General features: G+C 35.2%; 3 protein-coding genes across 3 annotated transcripts; 2 read left to right on the forward strand and 1 right to left on the reverse strand.

The window, feature by feature from the left end:
* Window positions 1–837: 837 nt before the first annotated feature.
* Window positions 838–2,647, forward strand: LOC112529070 (bax inhibitor 1-like). Its single transcript, XM_025140143.1, has 5 exons — window positions 838–936; window positions 1,223–1,366; window positions 1,439–1,530; window positions 2,291–2,384; window positions 2,471–2,647. The coding sequence occupies exons 1-5, from the start codon at window positions 838–840 to the stop codon at window positions 2,645–2,647; spliced, it is 606 nt and encodes a 201-aa protein (XP_024995911.1).
* A 2,256-nt stretch (window positions 2,648–4,903) lies between these two features.
* LOC112529071 (bax inhibitor 1-like) lies at window positions 4,904–7,004 on the reverse strand. The gene is made up of 6 exons (XM_025140144.1): window positions 6,906–7,004; window positions 6,384–6,527; window positions 6,214–6,305; window positions 5,948–6,116; window positions 5,163–5,350; window positions 4,904–5,081 (listed from the first exon to the last, which is right to left on the reverse strand). Exons 1-6 carry the CDS (start codon window positions 7,002–7,004, stop codon window positions 4,904–4,906), a joined length of 870 nt encoding a protein of 289 aa, XP_024995912.1.
* Window positions 7,005–12,268: 5,264 nt separating this feature from the next.
* On the forward strand, window positions 12,269–18,779 carry LOC112529140 (ras-related protein RABD2c-like). Its single transcript, XM_025140217.1, has 8 exons — window positions 12,269–12,479; window positions 15,404–15,476; window positions 16,485–16,532; window positions 16,616–16,663; window positions 16,842–16,913; window positions 17,282–17,437; window positions 17,555–17,658; window positions 18,448–18,779. The coding sequence occupies exons 1-8, from the start codon at window positions 12,466–12,468 to the stop codon at window positions 18,539–18,541; spliced, it is 609 nt and encodes a 202-aa protein (XP_024995985.1). The 5' UTR covers window positions 12,269–12,465; the 3' UTR covers window positions 18,542–18,779.
* Window positions 18,780–20,426: the final 1,647 nt, after the last annotated feature.

Here is a 20,426-nt window from a genome sequence, read left to right on the forward strand (position 1 = left end):
CTTCTTATGAAGGATGAGCGACAAAACTAATTGTAATGATATCCAATACCATTGTTGAAAAGTACATGGGAAAAACCTCCAATAATAAATAAATTTTTATTATGTTTCCGTCAACAAGAAATATTGATGCTAAATGTTTACGAGAGAGATAAAATTTCATTATACGTATACATAAATTTTAATAAAATAATTAATGATGCATCTCCAAGATAGAGAATCTTTTGAATACGAATGTAATTTTGCCTTTTGAAGATTGTAAGTTTTAATTCTCCATTTTGGAGAATGTGTTTGGAGACAAAGTTTACCAAACACTTATCCGGTAAGCGTTTACTGGTAAAATTTAACACTATCATTTACTTAGGGTAAGATTTTAATCCACAAAAAAGGCATCGTACGCAACAATTTACTCGGTAAGCACTTACCGTGGTAAGAGTCGTCGCTCTCACTTACCGGGTAAGACTCTTGACCCTTACCATATTCATCCGGTAAAGTAATGTGATTTTGGTAAGCGCTTACCTGGGTAAACATTTGGTATACGGCCTCTTACTCTAAAAAAGATATTATAGAAAGATGAAAATGACTAAAATATCGCTTATTTAGCGGAGTTTTTTTTATACGAAATAAGGTAACTAAAGATTTTTCAAAAGTTGTTGCATTTTTGTAAATAAAACGAAAAGGATATGGAGTTTCCCTCCTCTTCTTAACGAACTCCATAACAGGTTCTATATGAAAATCATCCACTGCTCACTTCACTTCTTCATGACTTCCATTACGCATCCTTCAACACTTCCATTACTGAATCCAAGAACCCGCTCAACATTCTCGCTGAAATCCGCCATGGATAGAATCAAGAAGTACTTCGTTAGGCCCTGGAATTCCGCTGCCATGCTTAGCAATGATCCCGTTCCACGTTTCGCTTGGGAACACCTTCTCATGGTAATCTGTTCTTCACCTAGGTTTAATTCGATTTCAAAGAAACTAAAACCCTACCCTTGATTCATCTATGTTCAATCGATTTCAAGAAACTAAACGCTGGCCCTAAATTCTTATGAAGATTATCCGTTGTTGTATGAATTTAGTTATTTCTATTGGATTGATGAGGTGAAAATTACTAACCCTAACTGCCCTTAACAGTAACAACAGTAATCAGACTTAACAGAAATTAATGGAACATCTGATATTAGATTTTTTATTCTAACATTTAATGGGCTGCTAAACTCAGATGTACAGCACATTATGCTACGCGTTTGTGTTCGCTTTATTTGGAGGTTTTTCCCATGTATTTTTCAACAATGGTGGATGGATTACAGCCGTTGGATTCATCGGAACCTCATTGTGGATATCCAAAATCAAGCCTTGGAGGGAGGTTAAATTTCGTGAACCCTTTATTTACTTTCTCTTCTCTAGTTCTGAATCAATCTAATTGCTCAAATTCCAGATTCCTAGGGTCATTTTGTTAATGGTAGCTGCGTATTTTTCCGGGGTTACTCTTGGTCCTCTGATTAACTTGTTCATTGAGATGGATCAGAGGTAAAAACATTGTGATTCTTCCTTGTTTCCTAGATTCCCTTTGGCATTCAGGCCAGTATCACCGAATACCGTCCAAAATGCCAAAAGGATCTAAAAGCACCATACAAGAAACCTGGTTCTTATTTTTACAATTTCTGTGCATAAATTTCACTTTCTTGATATCAAGTTTTTCATTTTTATCTCCAAATCACAGTGATGTCATCAAGATTATCATGGGGGGCATTGTGTTCTTCAGTTGTCACTTTGGCGCAGCCATCCATAGTTTCGATAGGGAGATCATCTACCAGATTGGTGTTCTGTTCTCCCATTGTCATCACCATCTGGATGATCATTTCAGAAACCTATTCTAGTTTACTCACAGTATGCTCCTATTTTGCCTTAGATCAAAACCCCAGTTTTTCCTTCTTTAGATTAGAGATGCACAAAAATGCCCAAATCCCAAAACTGGCCTGAAAAAGCCCAGGACTAGTGAGCCTGAAGCCCAGGCCTCAAAGTCCGATCTGGCCAAAATTTTGGGGGCAGGCCTGGCTCGAAAAATCCCGACTTGGAAAGAGCATGGAAAAGCCTGGTTAAGCCCGAAAAAGCTCAACTGGGACCTTCTTTTTGCGCATTGAAAACGGGATTGGAAGGCACGGGCCTTGTGCATTTTTGCTTTATGTTATCTAATAACTAACAAACTTGTTTCTTATCAGCATGCAGTCTTCCTTCTAGTTCTACCCCTTCAATGGTATCTAGCAGTTTTCTTGCTACATTTTTTCAGAAATCGGCTTCAGATGTGGTTTACTGTGCCCTTTCATCTCGTCTGGATCTCCCTTCTGTGCTACTTTTTCGACTACCCTCTTTCTGATCTCGTGGTATGATCTTAAAATCGAATGATTGATAGATACATTTTTATAGCCTTTTTTCAACGTTTTTACTCGTGTTCCATTTCCTATTACAGTTCGTGTACCTATTAGTTTTGTCGCTTATCATTCATATGAAGATGCATAGTCAACATGCCATTTTCCTAGCAGCTCGTCATAACGAAGAAAGTTACTATGTCAGCACAACCATCGCCTTCTTTACTGACTTCCCGGCTCGTACTATCGGTTTCTTCACGCACTATGGTACAAACTAATTGATCGTTTCACAAAAAGATACATTTTGACCTCTTGAGATCAATCTGATTAGTTTTCTTCACAGAAGCAGCCGCTTCTCTCTAGGGTAGAGTTCAGGTCTACTAAACTGCAATACTTAGATTTGGTTTGGTAGATCAATCTGATTAGTTAAATCCAAATCGAACAAACCCAATATATCCCACCTGAAGGTGGGGTTGGGAGGGTAGGAGGTACACAGACCTGACTTTATCCTATAAAGTAGAGGCAGTTGTTCCATGAAGCCCTCAACTTATACAAAGTGAAAAGTTTGATTTGGAGAAGCCGATATCTATCTATTTACCGATGACCCTCTTTCTTGTTATCCGAGTTTATGCAGTTGGTATCATGATCAGAAAAATAAAGGACAATCTGCGGCGTCGACACATACAGTAATTCTCATGATCGTGAGTAGGCGTAAAGCATAGATCGATCCCTAACTTGTAGACAACCTTCGACCCATTATTTGATTCTTTAGCAGTGTTCGTTTTCGTGGACTACACAGCTAGTAATAAGTAGTAAAATCAGTTCATTAGGTGGCGTTTGTTTGTTGTGCATTACGATCTATGGCTAGAATGTTGACCAACTCGTTTGACTCGTTTATATTTTTTTGTTCGTTTATTTTGTAAATGAATATTTTATCTTTAGACTCGTCGTTTCTTTCCAATACCATTTAAACGATTTATTTAATGTCTCGTAATGAAATTCGAAAGTTTCTAGTAGATGACTATGATCATCTCGAATGGGAACATCAAATGAAGACATCGAACCTCATACTAAGTTTAGTGTAATGAATAGTAAGACACCAAATTTGGTACAACATTCTTCGTTTATACCAAATTTTACACCAATATAATATCACATTTTAATGTTACTCCTTGAACTAGATTTACTGTTTGCATCAAATTTTATGAACTTAATGTAAGATTTAGTTTTACCCAGTTCAGATGTACTAAATACGTTGCGTTTAAGTTGTGATTGTTATATGAATAAAAATAATTACAATGGTAGGTCATTTAAGGGGCCGTTTACCAAACGCTTACCCGGGTAAGCATTTATCAAGTGACATTACCTCACCGGATGAATATGGTAAGGATCAAGAATCTTACCCGGTAAGAGTGAGACAAGGACCATGAGTCTTACCCGGTAAGTGAAGGCAACGACTCTTACCATGGTAAGCGCTTACCGGGTAAATTGTTGTATATGATAGTTGACTAAAATCTTACACGGTTAGTAAATAGTTTTGTTAGATTTTACCGATAAGCACCTACCAGGTAAGTGTTTGGTAAACGACCCCGAAGTGAATAAAGCTAAAGTCAATGGCATTTCCAAATAACTGAATCAACTTTCCCTCCAACTTCTTTGGACTATGAGGAAGGGTCCAAAACACTTTGGTGCCTGATAAGTCTAGTTTAAGTTGATGTTACTTACATTATTGGGATCAACATGACAAGTTTTGGGAATTTTAGCCGGTAAAAAGCGTAGGAGGGGCCGATAATCCTACCCGATAAATGAGAGACAAGACTTTTATCCGGTTAACACTTGTCGGATAAGATAATGTTACCAACAATCCATTTTTATTTCCTAGAATGTTGTTGGGTAAGGTAAGTAAGGGTGGCGACTAGCGCCTATAAGCGGAAGAGATAAAACAATATATAACTGGACGGGTCATTTTGGTAGGACAAAAAAAATGCATTTTTGTCTCAGTTTGTCCTATCATAGTCATTAAACAACAAATTACCTTAAATACTACTTTCCATTGTGATATATGTTATTTGTAACCGATCAACTGTTTCAATCAAACGACGTCGGACGTTCTGCCCACACACTATAATGCACCATAAACTTGTCTGAAGTGAATATCTCCAACAGATTCTCCAAAAAGCAAAATTACATTTGTATCCAAAATATTTTCTATCTTGGAGATGCATCTTTAATTATATTACTAAAATTTATTTATACATTTAATAAAATATTATTTATTTCTCATTAACATTTAGCATCAAGATTATTGGTGGAAACATAAAAAAATATTATTTCTCTCTTATGGTAATCAATTTTAAGGAGTTCTTCAAGTTTGGAGAATTTCTCTATGATGCTTTCTCCATTTTGGAGAATCCGTTGGAGCAAAATTTTGCCCAAAATCTCCATTGTCGCAGTTACGGAGAATCTGTTGGAGATGTTCTAATACACTATAAACACGACATAGCGAACTGAATTTACTACTTGTTACTAGCAGTTTAGTCCACGAAAACGAACAATGTTAACGAATCAAATACTGGGTCGAAGTTAGTCAAGAAATTCGGGACCGTTGTACACTTCACGCCTAACACTATTATGTCCTCACTACAGGAGTACGCGTTACTCAATGTCTCGCAGCCGCAGAATGCATCCTTATTCTTCGGACCATGATACCAACTGCATAAACTTGGATCAAACACAGAAAATATAATCACATTTATCTGAAAAGGATCGAAATAAATCTTCTTCTTCTAATACGAAAAAGTAACTGTACCATCGATAGTGTGTCTTAAAAGATCGATGATATGTTTAGCGAATTCGGTGAAGAAAGTGATGGCGGTGCTGACATAGTAATTTTCTTCGGGATGATGTGTTGCTCGGAAAATGGTGAGTTGGTTGTACAAATTCATGTGAATGATAAGCCACGTAAGGATTAAGTACATGTACTGTAACGAGAAACAACAAGAATTACTAACGTTTTAAAAAAATCACGATGTATTTTGATATATGATGTATCTGTTGGAGTCTTGTATCAGCTATTTTGAAAAGTAATATGATGGGGTTCCATATATTCTCACGGTATCTATGAATTATTCTAATTCTAACGCCTTACCATGACATCATGAATAGAGTGGTCGAAACAGTAGCACAGAAATGAGATCCACAAGAGATGTACGGGCATATTGAACAACATTCGAAGCCTGCGTCCGATAAACGCTCCCACGTGAACCACTAGATACCATTGGAGCGGTAAGGATAGAAGGCAGAGGGTGTGCTTTGAGAAAACAGATAAACGAACGTTTGTTACATAATCTGAAGATCAAAATGGGGGAAATTTGAATGGATTTACGTATAAGGTTTTCGATCATACTATTAGACTAAAAGGATATTGTAGTCTTTTTTACTTCTTGGTTAAGTGAGTGTTAGATCAGTATAAAACCTAACTAAACCAAACAAACCCAGTAAATCTTACTTGATTCGGGTAATATACAACCTAACCAAGAAGTGAAATTACTATAACACCCTTGTACTCTAATACATACCGTGAAAAGGCCAGGATAGGCGTCGGATATGACCATCCAAGCGGCAATGAGAATGGGAGCGGAATATTCACCGAGTTGGTAGATAACAGCCCGTTCAAGACTATGGATGATCGCGCCTAAGTAACAACTGAAGAACAGAATGCCTCCCATGATGATCTTGATGATATTTCTGTGATTAAGGGGATAAAAAGAGGATTAAAAACTTAAACCCAATCATAAAGAAAGTAGGATTAATGCCCAGAAGTTGAGTTGAATGCTGTTTTTACCTTTGATCCATCTCTATGATCAAGTTAATCAGAGGACCGAGAGTAGCCCCGGAGAAATATGAAGCTGTCATCAGAAGCAAGACCCTGCGAATCTGGAAATCAAACGACTAAATTGATTCAGAATCATAGATCGTCTAATTAATTCGATGGATAATTAATGAAATTCGTACCTCCCTCCAAGGCTTGATTCTGTATATCCACCACACGCTTCCCATGAATCCAAAAGCTGAAACCCATCCTCCATGGTTGAAAAGTAGATGGGAAACGGCTCCAGATAGAATGAACACAAAACTGTAGAACAATGTGCAGTAAACCTGAGTTCAACATCCAAAAATTGAAGAAAGAATTACGTTAACYGTGATAACTATAACACAAATATATAAWGATCAAGATCAWAWCTACGTTGAATTTGTGCATTTCTGGTCAACATAAAAGATTATAAGCTACTGAAAAGTCAAAATCAAGAGTARATCAARAACATCTCCTTCACTCTMTAGGGTTTTCWCGAGAGAGAGTGAGAGATTTTTTTTGTATAAACTATGAGCTAAGAACTCCATTGATTTCATCTCACATTCGTAATGATCAGAAGAATTACTGCAACCATAGKTAAAATCAAAACGAATTGAATCTAAGTTTAGTTTCTTTGAATTGAAATGAAAAGATATGAATAGAATTAGGAGAATTGGATATACCATGAGAAGGTGTTGTCTGACGACACTTGAAATAGGAGTAACACTAAGCATGGCGTCGGAATCCCAGGGTCTGATGAAGTAATTCTTGATTCTATCCATGGCGGAGGTGTGCGAGAGTGTTCTTGATTCGGTAATGGAGGTTTTATTGATTCAGTAATGGCGGTTGAAGAAGAAGAAGAAGCGAGCCGTTGATGGTTTATATAGAGTCTATTTTTTGGTGGTTAAGAATTCGTTTAAGAGGCGGGAAACTTTCAATTGGTATAAAATTACCCTTCATTTTTACTTTTTTCACAGAAATAACCCAACCAGCAAAAAATGTGTTCCCTCTAGTCCTCATTTTGTCATTGAGTCTGCTTTTGTATGGACTTTCGTTAGGAAATAACTGAACCTAACGAAGTTATACACCAGTTGTTCGTATAATATTTGGTAATACTGATAATGCTCGATTAAAATGATCATATTTCTAACATAGTACGAATTGTAGTTTAATCAGTCTCAGTCTCAGGTGGATATCCTATTCTAGCGACTCCGTTATGGACGGAATTTCCGGATGAGGGATAAGGATGCATCTTCTATAACCGTCGGGGATGGAGGTGGTCTGGGTCGGGGATGAGCTCGTATTACAGTTTATACAAGGTGCAAAATTGAGGTGCACAAAATTCGATCCCTGAACTAGATTTATTGTTTGCATCAAATTTTACTGCAATTTTTATGAATTTGATGTAAGATTGAGGGCCGTTTACCAAACACTTACCCGGTAGATGTTTACCGACAAAATTTAACACTATCATTGACTTACCTGGTAAGATTTTAGTCCATCAAGACGGTATCGTATGTAACAATTTACCCGGTAAGCGCTTACCGTGGTAAGAGTCATTGCCCTCACTCACTAGGTAAGACTTTTGATCCTTGTCTCGCTCTTACCGGGTAAGATTCTTGGTCCTTACCATATTCATCCGGTAAGATAATGTGACTTGGTGTTCACTTACCCGAGTAAGCGTTTGGTATACGGCCCCTTAATTTTACCCGTTTCAGATGTCCTAAATACGTTGCGTTTAAGTTATGTGATTGTTATATGAATAAAAATAATTTCAATGGTAGGGCATTTAAGTAGATAAAACTAAAGTTAATGGCATTTCCAAATAATTGATGAACTTTCCCTCCAATTTTTTTGGACTATGAGGAAGGGTCCAAAACACTTCGGTGGTGGTTCAGATCGGCGGTGATCGATAGTGGTTCAGATCAGTGGTGGTGGTCGGTGGTGGTTCCATTCGGTGGTAGTCGGCAGTATCAGCCAACCCCATCTGTTTGCTTGATGATTGACATTATACTCACTACAACAAAATTGGGTCTATAGGACACCCAATCTCTAAGCGTCCCAATAGACCGTTTTATATGACTTAATTTATATGATCAAAATGTAAAAGTGTCATATCTAAATGTGTTGTAATAAGTTTATATGACGCTTTTGGGCGTCTTAACAAGTTTTTTAACACATTTTTAGTATAAAGTGTTGCATTAGCAACTTTATAGGACAATTTTGAGAAAGTGTCCTATAAACTCAACTTTTTATAGGACATTTGTTTTAATAGGACAAATTTTCAAATAGTGTCCTATAAATTTGCTAATGGGACGTTTTATATTAAAACTGTCCTAAAAAATTTATTACGACATCAAAACAAACGTCATATAAACTTATTACAACGCATTTAGATAGAACGCTTTATTTTTTTGGTCCTATAAACTAAGTCTTATAAAGAGGTCTATTAGGACGTTTAGAAATTGAGAGTGTCCTATAAACCCGATTTTGTTGTAGTGACTGTTAGCTAGCGCATCTAGAGGTAGAAGATGTTGATTATCGATAAAGACTTGAATTTATGTGTAATTTGGGGAAACTATTTTAGGTTCGTAACAGAGACGTTTCAATATTTTCGGAGGCCCTGTTACACCAAAAGCTTTTTATAATTACACTTCAAAATTACATAATGAAACTAAATATATGTTAAGCACAGATAACGATTAAGCACGGACAATTAAAATCTAATCCTAAACCTAAATATTTAACAATTAAGAACCTAAACAATTTAATAATCTCATGATTTGAACATAGACCTATATGCTAGCATAGACCGATGGTCTATGGTTAGACGTAACTCCTAACAAAATGGAAGAAAATGGAAAAACGGTTTTCGAAGTGATGAGCCTTGTGCCGGTTTTCGAAGTGATGAGCCGAGTTGGATATGGTTCGAGTTCGTTCATGTCATAAGCTCAATTTTAAAGCAATGAATGTCTACGTTGATATTGTTAAATGGGGTCATACGAGCTTATTGTGAATAATTTATATTATGCAACAAAAGGGAATGTTAAGTTGCTTGTTTTTGCCATTGGGACAAAATTAAGAGTTCGATATAAGAGACTTATGGCCTCTGGCGTGTAGCTCAGTTCGATATAAGAGACTTAGAGGGTGGTTTCTTGTTGTTTACAAGTGATTGAAGCTTTGGGGTGTGAACACGATAGAGAGGATCCTATTATTGGGTTCTTCACTTCCATCTAAAAGGTTTTTCTAATCACCCTCTATGTTTGTTTTGTTACTTGTATCGGATTGTAACCAAATCTCTGGAAGGTTGTGATTTTCGTTTTGTTTGCTTCCGCTGTTAATGTGTTTTTGGTTATCGAAATTTATCACAACCCAACAGTTTGAATTTTTTTTTATTTTCAAATTGTGGGTTTTTAAATAGAATTTCTAAGCTATAGAATCTTTAAACATGTTCTTTTAAGTCTATACCCTAATATTACAATCGAATAAAAGTACATGACTTTTAGAGTTTAGATACGGTTTGTGCTAATTAATTTGACTGATCCCATGTTTGGGACATTCTTCGTACATAAAAGAATATTACCAAAGGGCTTTTGGCATACTATTATTCCAGTTACTAGTAGAGTCCAACTTCTCAAAGGTCAAACGTTCAAATTCCACCAAATGTGAAAAAGAATGCACGGGTTCATTTGAGTTTATAAATATTATATACTTAAAAGAAAGAATATTGCTAACTTTCAGCGGTTTCTAAGAAAAAATTGCATCAAAATGAAATTAATTTTAATAATATGATAATGTTGAAATGTCTGAAATAGAGAATTTGTTGGAGCTGATTGTAATTTTATTAGAGATTTTGACCTGATTCTTTATTTTAGATAAATCATAGATAACCTATTAGAGATGCTCTAAACAATAACACAGAGAACAGTATCTATACTATCTTATTAAGCAAATTTAATAAAAGTCTTAAAGTCTTAAAATATTAAAGAACCAAAATACCCTTTATACTACTCTTATATCACTTTTTCATCCATTCCTCTCCTCATAACGATTTTTTTTAAATTATAATTTTAAATTTACACTTTATACCCCCATAATTAATTAATTAATTTACTTTACGTTCTTTACTTTTAAATGTTTCATTTTAAACATTTATCAAATTAACATACATAATCGTATATCAATTAAAACATGTTTAAAAAATACATTTATATTTTAACATGTTACACTATTATAATCGTCTCGTTAATACCTTCGAAATGAGTCCAATATTGAATAGTTTTTGACTTAATTATATTATTATATGTTATATATATAATGTGAAAAAAATATTTTTAATATTTACGATTTATACTTTTATAGTTATTTGTTTTTATATATACTATATATTTTGGGGTTAGACTGTCCAATTTGCACTGTATAATATGTTCTGAATTAATATGTTATTGGGTTTTTTTGATATATATATATATATATATATATATATATATATACATACATGTATTAATTCAACCTTAATCTGAGTTTCTGAACAAGAAAGAGGGTAAGCAGTTGAAATTTCATTCTAAAATCCATCTTTTTTTGTCTTTTCATGGCTTATGATCTGTCAAATTTGTAGTTTTCTTTATTGGTTTTGCGTGTTTATCTTAAAACTCAAGTTTCTTGGTTCTTTGCTCTTGGTGTAAATCGAACACATTTGTGGAGTTGTTTAAATATGTTGGATTTTAAATATATTGGATTTTAAAYTGTYATACAATTTTTTTCATCGATAGTCTGTAATTAGAACCATAACTCTTATTTATTCAAATTGTATTAATATGTAAAGACCAAGTGTAACCTATATCATCGTTAAATCTTATCTTATAAATCAGTGGAACTTCAAAATCGTTAAAATTCATGGCTCCCGCCGCATTGCGCGGGTACACAACTAGTAAAACATTAATCATTTACGAACATCATAATTTCAACCCATAATATAATCATTAACCTATAAACATTTAACCCCATTTACCTACAAAATTGAAACATAATCATGACCCTTTTTTTTTCAAATTAACCCCAGACAGATCGATTCAAAACAAAACACAAATTAACCAACACAAATCAATCATTTCTCATATAGAGACCATCAACAACTAATACTGTACAAATTGATTTCAATATTTTTTTTTATACAAAACCATATATCAAACCCCAAATCTGAAGTGGTTTCTCAAAAGTTTGAGTATGATCCAGGAGCTGTATACAATGATTTCATTAACACAAATTATCGAAAGAGTTGGCATGCAGCCCTGGACCCGCAAGTTTTAGCCCCCTTTAAAATCGATGATTGGTCAAGAAAATATTATCGTATGGAATCACCTTCTTGCAGTTTGTGTCGGTTGCATTTGAATGAGGAAGACGATGGCATCAAACGACAAGGGAAAAGCTTCACATTGAACGTCAAGGAATAAACTTCACACCAAACGACATGAGGTGGTCCCTGGAATCACATTTAGAGATTCAGGGGATGTTTGTTTACCTCTTAATGTTCTATTAAGAGACAACCTATAAATCTTTAAGAGGTGAATCGTGTTTGGCAAGAAAAAATTATGTCTCTTAATGGTTCTAAAACCCTCTGAATGATTTTGTATCATGAACCTTCTTTAACCATTCAACACTCTAATTCAATTGTAAACAATTATATTTCATTTTACACTGTATCATGAGAGCGTCTTAATCATTCTGACCATTTAATCATTATACATCAAACCATTCAAGATCTGACAAACAACCCCTTAATTTCTTGAATTATAATATATAGAGAGAGACACTTGAGAACACATGAGACCGACATGTTTTCGTAAGACCGTGAGACCATTTTTTTACACTTGAGACTTCACAGCAAAATATTGTGAAAGTAAACTTCATAGTATTTTTGCTGTAAAAGTTGTTTAAGTATAAAAAATTGGTTTCATAGGTCTCACAAAAACAGGCCAGTCTTACGTGAACCACTGAACCTAATCCTTATGAAACATTAATGAGATTGCATCTCCATTCTCCACTCACGTGCAGATACCTATATTTTGATTTCTTTTACCAAATGTCTTTTGCTTCTTTCATTTTCGTTTACGTGCCCCCAAATTCTCTCTCTCATCGCATCGCAGCTTGACCCCGGCGGTGATCCACAAGATTCGGTGGTGTTTTTTCCTTCACAAACCTCGTCTTCTTCTCATATATTTTCTCCAATCGTAATCCACAGCCATGACTCCCGAGTAGTAAGTTTTTCTTCTTATCAAATTTGAATCTTTTTTCGTTTGAATCATCTTTTATGGTCACCGCTACCTTATTGTTTTCATAATCGATGTGTTAATCATAACTGTGTTCGATTCATGTAATTGGATCTTGATTTATTGATTTGTCATGGAGGCTTGAATTTGTGGTTTTTGTTGGATGGATAAGTTAGGGTTTTGGATCTTTTGACGCTTGATTATTATTGGATCGGGTTTGATCTTTATATTGGGATCCGGAGAGGGTAGATCGCACAATATTGACGAACAAGTTAGGTCATCTACTTGTAGATAAATACGTACTCTATCGGTTATCCCCGGTGGTGATTATTTTTAAGTTCGTAGAGGTATTTTTTTTAGTATCTACTTACTTTTTTGAATCCTTTTGCATCATTATTTTAAGCTTTTTCTTTCATAAATGTGGAATTGAGTTGGTGAAGAGCGTATAGAGGTAAGGGCATTACACAACTGTTGTATCATGTATGAGGTCTCGTCAGCTGCTACTCAAAGAAGGAATATCAGATCGGGTGATGTCTTAGTGCGTTGAAGTTATACTTCCAATCCTATCTTTTTCCTATTAAATATACTAGCAGCAGTTGCTAATTGAAATTTGCTGCAAAAATCTATACTATAGGCTGTTGTCTTTTCTATCGTTGCAACGAGATTCAAGATGGTCTTGTGTATTTTTAATGCATCAAGTATATGATGCTGAGCACTTATGAATGAGGTTGAATGTAAATGGTTGCTAAGTCCTGAAACAATCTATTTAGTTCAAAAACATCTAAAATGTGTCTTTCTACTAATATATTATAAATTAAAGAGAATAAACAACTTGGTTTAGGTTGGACAAGGTTAAGGTTTGATAAGTTCGTTATGGGCTTTTGTTACTAATGAGAATCTTATTACATATGCTTAGTGGGTGTGCCAATTAGTTAATGGCTACACCTCTTACTGTTCAAGAGATAGGCTGATCAAGCAACTTGCAAAGCAACCAATAAGAGACAAACTTTGATACTTGAGCAAACTTTGGAGTATCAAAAATTAGACAACGAGCATTTGCTTACTATAAACATGATATAGCATTGATTATTTAAATCAATTGTTGCCAATTTGTGAGGGGAATAAAGCGATTTTTCTGGGAAATATTTAGTCAAGGGAGAAGTTGATAATTGGGTGAAAAATTTATGCTTTCAAAATAAGTTTATCTTTATCTTTTGAACTTCGATGACACAAATCTAAATATAACCTTTTCTTATTAAGGCCCTATTGGAACCAGAATTTTTAAGAATGATAGTTAAGTTCAAAATGTTTTTTAATATATTTTAAGATGGTTACAAGCTTATGATGGGACAAACTTAGAACATAGAAACTTTAGGGGTGTTAAGTCACTTTTGAATATCGTCCACAGTGAGTCGGCCAAGGCCACCCTGTCTATATAATAGATTTGCCACTGGGACCAACAAACAGGTTTAATGCATCACAAATTTAATCTTTTAGATTCTTTCTTTTATTTGTGTACTGTTTATCCATCAATTAGGATGTGTTCTAGCAGCAATCATTATGTTCTGTACTTCTATGTTCTAGTCTAGCAATGGTTTGGGTGTCATGTTTCAAGGAAGGTATTGGTTGATGCCATATGTGAAGTAACTTATTTTGAGATACAGAAATGCAGGGTTCAACATTCGTGAAAAAGCATTTAGAAGAGGTTCATTTAGAATGTCCTAAAAGATTTCTTACTATGTGTTGCAATTGGATGTAAATTCTCAACCAGAACGAAGTTTTCTTGTTCTGGTTCTCTCATATTTTATCTGAATCATATCATTAGAAGTCTAGAATGAGGATGTGTTTGAAATGATGTCTTTGCATTTGCTATTAGCTTGTAGCGTCCATACATGGCGCACATAAAATGGATGTTTGCATTTGTTTTGAATTACTTCACCCACGGGCCATGGCTTCAAAAAAGGGATTTTGCATGTGTTAAGCTCTGTCTCTTTCCCACTTTCTTTGATGTACTTGATGATTTATATTCTCCTACACTTTCTCACTTTCAAATCTTAAAATTGGTCAGATTTTGTTAAAAACAGGAACGAGAATTAACCATCCCAATCCTGCTGTCGTCCCTAATTTTGTATTTATTAAAGAATATTATAAATATTTGTTGATTTAATTCATAAAAGAATAGAATATGTGTTAAATCAAATATTAATTTTTGTAAAGACAGTGTGCAACTTCTTTTGCTGGTTGGGTTATTTCTTTAACAGAACCATTTGCAAGGGAGATCTGTAAGAGCTTTGTAATTTTAAGATTTGGGTGTGCGCTAACAGTTGCAAATAAAACACAGTCACCTTTTCTGCAAAGTAATTAGTCTGACATTAGATATGTCGGATTGTTGAACAAAACAAAGGTGGTATGTAAGTGATATGCAAAAAGTATCAAATTACATCCAGTACCTTGCTGATTCATAGGGCAGATTTTGAGGAGAATAAGTATAGCATGGAACTCAAGCCTTTCATGTGTATGTATAGTTACACAAACATGTTATTTTACAAAGCGATTAAATGATTACATATATATTAAGGTCTCAGCATAAATTGAAACAAAACAAGACCTAAAACCACTTACGAGTTACGACCATGGCTTCTCTTGAGAAGATGCCATGAGTCTAAGAAATTGAAGAATGTTTAAGTCTTTCCTTTTTTGTTGTTTTTGTCAAGTGACCAAGGTGGATTATCTAGGGCAGAAGTTCTATTCTGTTATTCACCATATTGCAATGCTTCTATTAGATATGCAAGCTTTGCTTGTTTGATTTGGTGTTGGACAATTATCTGTAATGATGGTTATACTGTTCAGTGTTTTCCTACCTCTTTAACTTCATATTAGTATGTATTTATCGGCATCGTCGTCTTTGGCAGTGACTACCTATTCAAGCTTTTGCTTATTGGAGATTCTGGAGTAGGAAAATCATGTTTGCTCCTGAGGTTTGCTGTAAGTGCCTTGGATCCCATACAGAATACGCTTTGTGTAGATTTAGATATTGTTTTGATATATTTGGTTATTTGTATGCCCTTTCCCTTTGCTTTCCATCAAATACTTTTATGTGTTTATAAGATAAGAGTAACACTACATGAAGCACTTCTAGTCATTTTCATTAAAAGTCCAATAGGGCAGTGCTAGTAGTTATGGAAGTCAAAAAAGGTCAAAGGTGTGCAGATAACTATTTATCCAAGTGAAAGGGAGGGCCAATATTTATTTTGTTCTCTTTTTCCAGCTTCTTTTTCGACCATCTCTATGTTGAATAGTCATTTCTTGATCTTTAAACCATATGCTGCAACCTGCTTGGCTAATGACAAAGATTTTGATTGTCTAATCCCTGAACTTAAAATACAGTACGTCTTCAAAGATTGTTTTCTGGCCATCAAGACGTGTTATGGTCGTTAGTATCATATCTTTGTTTTTTTCTCACAATATGGTACCAACAACTGAGACTTTAATACTTAAACATTTAATGCCTATATACCATCTATATTTTGCATATTTCAAACATGTCTGCTTTTATGCAACATTTTTTACATAAGTAAATTTTGTGTGTCCCGATACACACCTTGAAACAAATATCTATGATGGAGATATCTTATTCAGATTTAAGTATATAACTGTATGTTGATTATATCCTTTGTACACAACTAAGGACTTAGAATTGCAAACATAGTTCAAACATCATTTAATTTTTTCTGATATATTGTATCCTTTTATTCTTCAAAAAGTCATGAGAACTTGTATTGTGTTCCTTGCCAAGCTTTATTCTTCAGCTCACCTTTTATTATCTGTAATTGATGTAAGAATTAAAATTTTGGTAATTCATGAGTTGAAAACTTCTTGATGCACAAGTGACCAAACCATCACCGCTTTGAAAGACAACATGAAGTCTCTATGCATATATTTTCGCTGCATGCTATTAATGGATTTCTTTGCTTCTATTTTGACTTGTTATAGGACGATTCCTACTTGGACAGTTACATTAGCACCATCGGAGTTGATTTTGTAAGTAATTATTTCAAGTTGTTAATTGCCAACTTTAATGCACATCCATGAAATTAATGTAACCATTTTTACATCTCCTGTAGAAAATCCGTACTGTGGAGCAAGATGGCAAGACTATTAAGCTTCAAATAGTAAGTCTGACATTGCACTCTATGATTTTATCCATCATGATCTGGTTGCTTCATGTTGGATTTGTATATATAGAATCTTCATTCTTATCCAAGAAGATCCAAAACTGAGTGAAATGTTGCATTAACAAGTCTTTCTTTGATTTGTGATTCTTTTTGTTTCTTTTCTGTTAACGTACAGTGGGACACCGCGGGGCAAGAACGTTTTAGGACAATCACAAGCAGCTACTACCGAGGGGCACATGGCATTATAGTGAGTGACCGCCTTGCCAGTTACTGTTGTTCTTCATATTGGATATTTATAACATCCTCCATTCCATGAAATTGAAACCCTTTACTTTTTGGGATGTCCTGAGAGTATTTTTGCATTTTCTTTCTTAGAAAGATCCAAGTTAAGATTACCTGTTTGCTCATCATCATCCTTACAAGTAGAGTTTTGGTATTGATTTGGTTCCCAAGATTTCTGTATTTAATAGTCTTTATTGAAGGGTATATTAGATATTCTACAAAGACTCTAAACATTTTACTTCAATTATATGCAAAGTCAAACATTGCAACAGGTAGTAATATGTTCTTTCTGGGTTGCTGCAACTAATTCCTCTAATGTTTGTATGTGCTCAGGTGGTTTATGATGTGACGGACCAAGAGAGCTTTAATAACGTTAAACAGTGGCTGAGTGAAATCGATCGCTATGCCAGTGAAAATGTCAACAAGATACTTGTTGGAAACAAATGTGATCTCGTTGCAAACAAAGTTGTTTCAACTGAGACAGGCAAGGTAAAAATTAGCCCACGAAAATTAGCTATCTCAAGTGGAATTATAAATAATATGATGATTGATAAATACAGTTAATTCAAGTAAAAGGACTTATCTTAATGTGTTAATATTTAACAGGCATTTGCTGATGAAATTGGAATCCCTTTCTTGGAAACAAGTGCAAAAGATGCCACCAATGTGGAACAGGCTTTCATGGCCATGACTGCTTCCATCAAAGACAGGTTGGTGCTGCTATGATAATTTTCTGTATATCTTAATGAATTGACCAAGCAATAATCTTTCGATCCTCAAAAACATAGAAATCTTAGTTACAAGCAATGTGACATAAAAACCCATATGACACTGCTAACTTACTGTCAGTCTGCCATTGTCGTCCTTACAATCTGGCACCGCCAACTTGAATTTTCTTATTTTCATATGGTTCTTTGTTAAAACTTGGAAACCTTCCCACCTTCATACTTCCAACATCCATGCCTGCAAACATTTATGTTCTTGGCAAGTTTTCAATCTCGGAATGCTTATTTGACTGTTATCATCATTTCAAGTAGTCTGTGAGGGTACTTTTGGTACACTGAATTTGACATGGGTAGTTTAGTAATTTACCCATCTTGTCCCATCACGATTTTTGTTCCACCCATTTTGGCAGAAAAAAAACTGCATTTTTCTCCCACTCGGTGCTATAGCCTACCACTCTAATTGTCGCACCAAACATGGGACAAGTAGTTTGATTGTTTAGTCCTGTCTTGCATACCAAACAATGAAGGCAATTGCCACTTTACTCTTTGGGGTAGAGGTCAGGTCTGCACACATCTTACCCTCCCCAGACCCATCTCAGGTGGGATATACTGGATTCTCTGTTCCGTTTGGTTTGGTCTGGTTTTAAGTTGGGGGTCTTCATGGAAGCCCCCGAGTCGGGGTTCACCGGGTTCATTTGGTTTTACAACTATTGACTATAACTGAGGAATACTGGTACTGATATACTCAAACTACTACTGGACGTATAAATGCAGGATGGCAAGTCAACCGTCCTTGAACGCCTCAAAGCCGCCGACGGTCAACATCCGTGGACAGCCCGTGTCACAGAATAGCGGATGCTGCTCTTAGTAAGTGGTATTTGACGGGACGGGGTCTAAGTGGGCAATGTACAAGTATTCTTGTGTTAGGGTTGAATTCTTTTTTACTTTACTTTGTTGGGATTGTATAAAAAGTCTAAAAAATTCTTTAGTTGTCAATGGTTTCTAGTACCTACTTTGTTCTGTCAACTAAAACACGAATGAATTCGTTCTCACCGGTTAATGTGTTTGATCAAAGATTCATGATTTAAGGTTTTTTATTTGTGAAAGTCGAAATCTTCAAATCTTGTTTTACCAAACGCTGACCGGGTAGCGTTTAATACAAGGACTAAGAATCTCAAGTGACTTTTTTCTAAGAATCTCAAGTGACTTTTTTAGTGCTTATTGGGGAAGGGGTTAAAGTAGCGTTTAGTACAAGGACCGTGTTAGGATCCAAGCGCTTACCACTACGTCAAAAGCAATTGCTGGTGGAGAAGGCGCAGTTTATTTCCTTATAGCGTAGCAGCCAGCGCAACGTTTCGATTTAGGAAGATGCTGGTCAATGACCCAACATACTGAGAATCTTAAGGGACTGTTTCTTAGTTAGTGCTTATTGGGAAAGGGGCTAAAGTAGCGTTTAGTACAAGGACCGAGAATCTTAAGCGACTTTTTCTTAGTTAGTGCTTATTGGGAAAGGGGTTAAACTAGCGTTTAGTACAAGGATTGAGAATCTTAAGTGACTCTTTCTAAGTTGGTGCTTATTGGGGAAGGGACGTTAGCCGACTATCTTACTAAGTCATTTTGAAAATCGAGAATTTTACCTTGTAAAGTAAGTGAAAGTAAGGGGTTGTTTATCAAACGCTAAGCGCTTGCTAGGTGAGTATGGAAAGGACCAAGAATTTTACCTACTTTTATAATTTCGACTACATTTTATAAAATAAGTTTGATAGGAATTCGAGTTGAGTTCTTAGAACATCTTCAGTCATGCTTTTTTTCATTTAAGTTACTGCTTCTTACATTTAAATTAATGTAAAGAATTATTTGTCTGTATATTAGCATAAAAAATGGTTTTTAAGATTGTTATTGTCATCGTGTTCTCAAGGTTGGACCTATCCTGGGTGTTTGCACCCATTTAACCATTTTTTTTTCAAATAAAATTCATTTTGGGGGATTAAAGGTGTGCATGTTAAACTTTGAAGATGTTTCAGAATATTAATAAATACAAGGGATATTAACCAAAAAACCGAATAAAGTCTCTTGAAATCAACCAAAAAACTAAAGAAAAAAATCTCTAAAATTGTGGAATTCGGCTAAAAGTGCATTGGACTTGTGCCTAAGACTTAGGGGTCGTTTATCGGGTAAGTGTTTACCAAGTCACATTATCTTAAACCACAAGGGTGGTGCCTGATTGGTTTGAGTTTGGCTCCAAAGGTCAAAAGTACCAGGAGGTCACAGGTTCAAATCCAAGGAGGAATAAAAATCCTCTTGTGGCCACGGAGGTTCAAATGCGGTGACTCCGGGCTATCTGCAAAGCAGGTGGTCGCCCTGGGATTAGTCGACTCGCATAGCGGGTTGGATATCCAGGTTAATAAAAAAAAAGTCACATTACCTTATTGGATGAATATGGTAAGAACGAGGCCAAGGACCGAGAGTCTTACCCGGTAAGTGATAATGATGACTCTTACCACGATCAACGCTTACCGGTAAATTGTTGCATACAATGCCGTTTTGGTGGACTAAAATTTTACCCGGTAAGTAAGTGATAGTATTGAATTTTACCGGATAAATGTTTGATAAATAGCTCTTTAGTCTTGCTTTTTGCTTACCAAGTCTATTCCATTTGAAAAAAAAAATGTAATTTAGTTCTCAAATAACACAATTGACTTTTTCTCGGGTCAAACCACATTTACTTTTCCATAGAATCAAACCGTGATTTT

Source organism: Cynara cardunculus (genome assembly GCF_001531365.2).
Source record: "Cynara cardunculus var. scolymus isolate 2C chromosome LG 16, CcrdV1, whole genome shotgun sequence".
Lineage (NCBI taxonomy): Eukaryota > Viridiplantae > Streptophyta > Magnoliopsida > Asterales > Asteraceae > Cynara > Cynara cardunculus.